The sequence below is a fragment of the Tachysurus vachellii genome, chromosome 12, assembly GCF_030014155.1.
Source record: "Tachysurus vachellii isolate PV-2020 chromosome 12, HZAU_Pvac_v1, whole genome shotgun sequence".
In the NCBI taxonomy this organism is placed as follows: Eukaryota; Metazoa; Chordata; class Actinopteri; order Siluriformes; family Bagridae; genus Tachysurus; species Tachysurus vachellii.
The window spans coordinates 3305604-3313432 of NC_083471.1; the positions used below are offsets into that span (position 1 = coordinate 3305604).

Sequence of the window (7829 nt, forward strand, 5' to 3'; positions counted from 1 at the left end):
GTGTGTGTGTGTGTGTGTGTGTGTGTGTGTGTATGTGTGACAGCTATTTTTCAAACACTTTCCACACCCTAAACATTTAAAATTATATTGAATATAACATGCTACACTATATAGCAGATATAATGCTTGGTATAAACTTGAAGAAACGCTCATAATGACAAGCAGAACATTTCATAACACAATAATTAGGATTTTGTTGAACTATTGCACAATATATGTTAGAATAAATAAATAAAACCCAACATGGCTTGCTGTTATAAGAAAATAATAATAACATAGTGGATTCATGTGCAGACCAAAGAAGTAGATTAGTTTTACTTGTAACGTAAAACATAGACAAAAACAAGTTTCTGTTATTGCTTGTTATAGCAGCTTTAATAAGTCCGGAGGTAAACTTTTTTCTCTCTATTCATTGATTCAATGTGTTTTGTTTCAACTGAGTGGAAAGTTGTGAGTTTGAATCCAATGTCCAATAACCTGCCGCTGATGGGCCCCTGAACAAGGCCCTTAACCATCAGCTATATACAATATCTGTACAATTCCTAATGAATGATTTGTTACTATGGAAACAAATGATGTAGAACAGTAGAATAAGAACCACTTACAGTAGTATCTATCTATCTATCTATCTATCTATCTATCTATCTATCTATCTATCTATCTATCTATCTATCTTTTCATGAGTTAATAAAAAGTAGCTTGTTTTGGCTCGAGTTCTTCTGAGTATCAAGAGATTTATGTATCTTTGCTTATAAACGTATTCTACATTTTCCCAGTGTTGACTTACCAGCCTGTTTTTACTCCAGATTGCACCCTGGAGTAGTTTCTTATGAACAGTTGCAGTTTTATGAGCATGAGTAAATGATTAATGCTGTAATTCTAGGCCAAGAGAACAATATGACCTATGCCTAGCTATTGAGACAGACACTCAGAAAATGGCATTTGAGAATTTCCTCCTGGATTATAACATGAACATTACATTCCTGTCCGTTCCTATATGCATGAGACATACAATCTCATATGTAGATAAGATAGAGGAATATGTTCCAGACTGCAGCAATGATTTGCATGCTGGTGTTTGGTCGGCGAGGCCAAGTTTAATGATTAGCAGCAGAAGGTGTCTTTGCATCACATGGGATATTATGCTATTTGTTAATTATTTATTTTCAGATTCAATTTAAAATTTCACCTGAATTTCTGTTTTAAGTAAGAAATAAACTTGTGGAACTACTGATAGAGGTTCTGTTATAGGAAATTAAGCAACACAAGAAAACCAGATTGGAGATTTTTTATAAATCATGTACAGTCCAAACTAACAAATCATTTAAACCTCGTATTTAAGAACCTCCTTTGACATTAAAAACTTTTATCAAACTTTTATTTCTGTAGCTGCTGTCTTTCAGTTCATCAGTCTATCAGTTCATCCCAGCTATGAAGCATGGTGGTGGGAGCATTACAATTTACAGCTGATTTTCTGCTTCAATGCGGACAGCCTGCAATCCTTTAAGGAACAGCGGATGTAAAATTTGCATTAGGATGTCTCTTTGAATAACCGCAGACAGGGCTTAAAGTGTACGGTTTATTAAAAAAAAATCCCCAAAGTGTTAATGAAACTAGACCGGATTGATCTGAACTTTCTTGGTCTAAAAATAAGTGTGTTTTAACATAAGTAAGTACATAAGTTAACCTCTTAAGCCAAGTTTTGAGGTTTGAGAGAATTAAAGCATAAAGTATCACACTGGTCGGCACGAGCAAGAGTAAAAAAGGTTTCACGGTTTTATTGTGTTCAGCTGTGCAGCAGGACCCAACACTCTGCGTGTAACATGAGAGAGGAAAAGGCCACGATCATTGAGAACATCAGGATTTTATAGACAGGAAATGAATGAAACAGGACGTGTAAATGTAAAACATCAACAACCATTGGCTTAGAAGCATCGCCTGCTCATCTTCTGTCCAAGCTAATTTGTACCTACCAAGGTCCCATGGGAATTACCAAGGTCTCACGCAACGGTCTGCTGGAAGCTGTTTAAGGAAAACAACTGCAATCTCTAGTCACAATAACCACCAGCCATGAGAAACATAGAAGGACAAAAGGACAGGTTCTTATGAACATCTCTAAAGTGAAAATTTCCACTACAGATCCAAATATACCAATTAAGTTTTATGAAATAATAGTAATAATAATATATATATATTTATATATATCTGGAGTAAAAACAGGCTGGTAAGTCAACACTGGGAAAATGTATACGTTCAAAAAGAATACGTTCATAAGCAAAGTTACATAAATCTCTTGATACTCAGAAGAACTCGAGCCAAACCAAGCTACTTTTTATTAACTCATGAAAAGATAGATAGATAGATAGATAGATAGATAGATAGATAGATAGATACATAGATAGATAGATAGAGACTAAAAAAAGGTAAGAAAAAGACCAACAATACTCAAAGACCAACATTTTAATGATGCTTCAGTATTAAGCGTCAGTGCACAATGAACAGTTGACTATATTAAAACTTGGTGAGATTTTACACAAAGACCGAGGCAAGAGGGGAAGGCTTTATATACCGATACAGTGTGTAGAGTAAAGCATTCAAGTGTAAATAGAAATGTCTAGAAAACCACGAGTGATTTTCATGTGCGTTATAAGCACCTGGTCGTCGAACACACACCTGTAACTGATAGCTTTGACTCTTCCGCTCGGACCAAAGTCAGCACGGACTATATAAAAATAAATCTATATGTTTCACATTTTACTGATGGATGATTATCGTTAACCGTCCAGATACTGACTTTTAAACTGTAAGTGGTGACAGATATAAACAAACCAAGAAGACAAAACTAGAGAAGGTTAGTCCATCATTTTGTCTGTAGGGCTCTGGCTTTGATGGCTGACGCCAGATCAGCCAGTTCACAGGGAACATATGACACAACTGATTCAGGATCAGAGAATAAATGGCACAATGGCTCAATTTGACACTTCTCCTTCAATTCACACATCAGTGCTGATATACTGCAACTTTTATAGCATGAACATAAAAAAAAAAGAATTCAGTCAAATACATACTTTATATTCGGCATAATAAACAAATAAACACAAACCTTTATCCTGTACAAAGACTATTAAGTGCTTTAATATTCATGGCCTTTTTTATAGTGCAATAAACCAACCAATAAATCAATATTTAGGTGATTCCTTGATTCATTTATGATTCCTACTGATATTACACTTATAATATGTATGTTAAATAAAGATCAAAAGCATTTTAAAGATCGTAAAGTTTCCATCATAAACGTCTATGAGCATAAATAACTTCTGAAGAGCTTTAATCCTTCAAAACATCATAATTATTAAATCATACTTGAAACATCTATTTCTACGATTCATCCATTATACGTTACATAGTTCATTAACTCAACCTCGTTACCTGTACATCTTCACCCCATGAAACATTTAGATCGCTCCACAAGTCACATGATCAGCACTATTCTCTATCTATCAAACTATTCTCTCTGGTTCTTTTTGGCTCTTCTGTAATACTGTATTATTAAATGACAATAATGGCAAAGGACAGCTTGAGACCGTAACCTGGCTGGTAGCATAACAAAGGAGAGGGGTGCCAAAACTTTTGCTTCAAGTTTCGATTTTGTAGTCTATTGAACTGCAGGTGCTATGGAGGTCTGTCTTGTTCAGAGGCACAGAACTGAAATAATAATAATTAATGAGAAAAAATAAAATGTAAAAAAAAAAAAAATTTAACGAAAAATTTAAGCACTTCATTTAAAGATTTTTAACATTTAAAAATCTTGATTAAAAAAAATCAAACAAGATTATTAAACCCACAATAACAAGACCAGCATAAATGATTGCAAAGTAATAATAATAATAATAATAATAATAATAATAAATTATAATTTAAGGCATTATTTCTTTTGGACCCCAGTTTCCTTCTTTTGCCCTTTTTTTTAAACAAGCGTTCAGAAATCTGGCAGATTTTTAAGAACAAACCCAGAAGAAAACTATGAATATGAATGAATCCAGAAATTGTCTAGGGTCTTCAAATAGACCTTGAATGTTGATTCATTTCTCCGTTCTGATTGTATTAGATGAACGTTACGATCAGATCTGCATAAACAAACAGTTTAAATGCCTTTCCTTTTTTTTTTTTTTTTTTTTTAAACAATTTCATTTTTTTTTTTATCCAAACTGAAAAAGGTGAAATGAGAGTCTCAAGTACTAGATAAGAACATTCATAATGCCAAAGGAAAAAAAATAATTAATAAATAATTAAAAAAAAAAAATAAACACTGATTTAAAAAATAAATAAATAATAAAAAAAAAAACCTGATACAATGAAATGAAAGCATTATTACAGAATAATAACTGCTAATTAATGTTATATTTAGATTGTATGCAACATTTCTTTCTCTCCTCCTATCTGGGGTACACCTATCTGGATCAACATTTGTTATATTTTATATTACAGGGAAATTTCACTTAAAGACATTTTCATGCTTGTTCCTAAAGACATGCTGGAATGTTCAATAAGAGGTAAAATATCTATTAGTGGCCTTTTGTCTGTATAACAAAAGCAAAGGTTACGACAAAACATTAGGGCCTTTTTACACCTGGTCACTTCATGTGTTTTCTCTGATCCGATAACTATCTGATTTGTTAAAACTGTTCCATTTACATTAGGCCACATAAATGCGTCTCGGCGAATCGGATATCGATCCGATCTTTCTACTGCCGCCCAAAATGCTAATATATTTTACCTCATTTCCGGGGTAATTGACATGTAGCACACCTTGGTGTATGCGGTTGCTACAAAAAACAGCATTCACTGTTTGCTGCATTTTTGCTGGCGGCAGCAGTGCATTTTAAGACCCAACGAGACACCTGGGTGAAAGATCGGAGCACAGCACTGGTGGGAAAACATATTTGTTTCTGGCGTGATGCACGACTCGTGAGTGATCTGCGAGTGACGTACTTCCGTTTGGGAGGAGTATAGCGCTGACGTATGTGGCTTGAACAACCACATTCATTTACACCTGTCCAGTTTCATCTGAAATGCGTCCCAGACCACCTCCTGAAGTGGTTTGAACCATCGAATTTATATCCGTCTCGAAAACGTTACGGAGGGCATTTAGACCTGGTCTTTTTACCATCGGATAGCTATCTGATCACAGAAAACGCATGAAGTGACAAGGTGTAAAAAAACCCCTAAGAGGTGGAGCGAGCATCACACTACTGAATGCTCTCTGGAGCAGATAACGAGCACGGCATTGTGGTGCTTTTGGAGGAAACTCTAGCCTCTGGACTTATCCGGCCATGAATAATGTGAATTAATACACGACTTTAAATCTTAACGCTTCTTGATCTGGATGAATAAATAATTCAAATGATTCTATTTGAACAGAATAATAAAAGTGAATATATTAAAAGAATACATATATATTAGAATTTAGTGGACTTCATAAAACATTCTAAAAATGATCTCCTAAATATTTAATCAATTATTTAATTATTTTTAAAGACAACCTGTTGATTAGGTTTTTTTTTTTGTATTACTGGTCGACATGTGAAAGAGAACGACGTTATAAATCTATATGGAAATAAAAAAAAATATATATGGAGATTTTGGATATTAAACATGTTTTTGGGTAAATAAATAAAAAAGTGCGCATGTAGCATTTGTTAAATAAAATTGTTAGAGATTTTACATTTAGATCGTCATCTCTTCAGCACACAAACAGAAATCCCTCAGTCCCTTTTTCTGAGCACTTAAAAGCATAAACTTTCATTTTTAAGTGAAACTTCCTTCTAATGCGGTTTCCGTAGCTGAAATGTATTACAGAGAGGTGTACTGGTGGTTACTGGATCGTAAATCGTGTGTGTAGTGGTTACTCTGAGCTGCTGAGATGTTTGTGCTACTTGTCGCTGTTAAGGCAGGCTTCCTTCAGGTCCTCCTGGTGTTCGAAGGCGGCTCGGACAAACTGACTGAACACTCGATCCATGTAGCCTTCGCCGTGCGGGAAAAGACCTTCGAGGAAGCCGATGTGTCCTCCGTGTGATGTCACTAAGAGAGCCACGTTCGGCGAGCGCCGAGCCAGAGATACTGGGAAAGCTTCGGAGACGAAAAAAAAAACAGTTGAAATGAATATAAATATATATATTTCATACAAAATGATGATGATGATGATGGGTTTGTGTTCAGCACCATGTTCTGGGGAGAAGGGATCATCAGCGGCGTTAAGGCACAGCACAGGGACAGACATCTGGGGCACTTTGTAACCTGGACTGGCGTCTTGGTAATAATCGTGACACGACTTGTAGCCGAACAACACAGATGTGAAGCGCTCGTCAAACTCCCGAATGGTTCGAGCCTGGACACAGAGAAAATATTATTTTCCATCTGCTTTAATTTACGGTGACGTTTTCAGTAAGGAAATGTTCGGAAGGAGTCTCCGGGTGTCAAGATAAAAACTTGACAAGCTATGATTTTGTTTGTTTATAGCTACTATAATGTAAACAAGTACAGGAGATATATGATGCTACTATAACGTAAACAAGTACAGGAGATATTTGATTTGATTTCATGTAATAATCCGTAGCTTGATTATGTAACTCTAAACGGATAAAAATGACCAGATGTTGTTCTGTACTTAATCGTTGTTTCTTAAGAGTTTGAGTAAAAAGTATGACATCGAGTGTATTATTCCATCCTTCACTTAATACGACACGGAGAACCGATATCTAAAGCGGAGTGCAAAAGTTTGTGCCCCCTCGGTATTTCGAATGGGAACAATTATGCAGTTGTTGAGGACGATCTGTCTCGTCTATAAATATAAAGAAGTTTTAAAAAGAAAAAGTTTAAAGAAAATAAATAAATATCAATTTATAATTTGTGTAAAGAAATATATTAAACCAACCTACTGTAAATAAATAAATAAAGTCTGATGTCAGGAATATGAGTGAATACCTTTAACACATGGTCTATGTCTATCACCGTCTCCAGGATCTTTCTGTGTCTGAGGACAGAGTGAGACACCAGCATTAACACACCTATTCCCAATTTCTGGACAGATCTCTATATAATAATAATAATAATAATAATAATAATAATAATAATAATAATAATAATAATCCTGAAACAATAATAGGGTTCATACAGATATATAAATGTAATTATATGCATTTTTGTTTGTTTTCTAAGACTATAAATTACATTTAAACATATTCTTTATTTCTTTCGTTTAAATTCCAATAAAAGATTCATAATAAATTCTAAAAAATAAGGTCTCATGCATTCATTGCGTCTTCGAAAAGCCAATATCTATATGCTGCCTTTTCCACCAGTGATTGATCTATTTCATTTTAGGAGAAGAACGAAGGAGGAAGAGGATGAGGAAGAGGAGGAGGATGAAGTGGATAAAGAAAAGGAGCACGACAAAGAGGAGGAGGATGAACAGGAGGAGGAGGGGTTGCAGAAGTGTGTCATATTTTGATTGGAAGGATTGTAGTTGTGTTTTCTGGAAAATGAAAATGTTTCATTTATTTAGTGATTTCTAAATTATTTATTGAAGATTTTTTTGATGAATTCAAACACTTCTAAAGCACCTCTAAATAAAAAATGCCCATTTTCAATGTTTGCTTGGTTTTCTCAAGCACTTCATGCACCTTTGTATGAACCCTGCAACAATACTAAATGAACCACGCAGATAAAGAAGACATGGGATGAACCTGTTGATGGCGCGACACAGGTTACTGGTGAGGTGGCGATTAAAAAGCAGCTTGTTGATTGGCTGCTCCAGTGATTTGGATGAT

The 7829-nt window shown here is 34.8% G+C and overlaps 1 protein-coding gene across 2 annotated transcripts in view; it reads right to left on the reverse strand.

Moving 5' to 3' along the window:
- Positions 1-2445: 2445 nt before the first annotated feature.
- The window catches only part of LOC132854544 (phospholipase ABHD3-like), a 9155-nt gene continuing 3771 nt past the window's right edge, over positions 2446-7829 (reverse strand). For both annotated transcript variants that reach the window (XM_060883019.1, XM_060883018.1), the window contains exons 6-9: positions 7746-7829; positions 6985-7033; positions 6223-6388; positions 2446-6129 (exon numbers count right to left, since the gene is read on the reverse strand). The exon at positions 7746-7829 is cut by the window's right edge and continues 90 nt beyond it. In XM_060883019.1, the coding sequence (XP_060739002.1) occupies positions 5933-6129; positions 6223-6388; positions 6985-7033; positions 7746-7829 (496 nt within the window). In that variant the 3' untranslated portion in view covers positions 2446-5932. The remainder of the gene's footprint in view (positions 6130-6222; positions 6389-6984; positions 7034-7745) is intronic.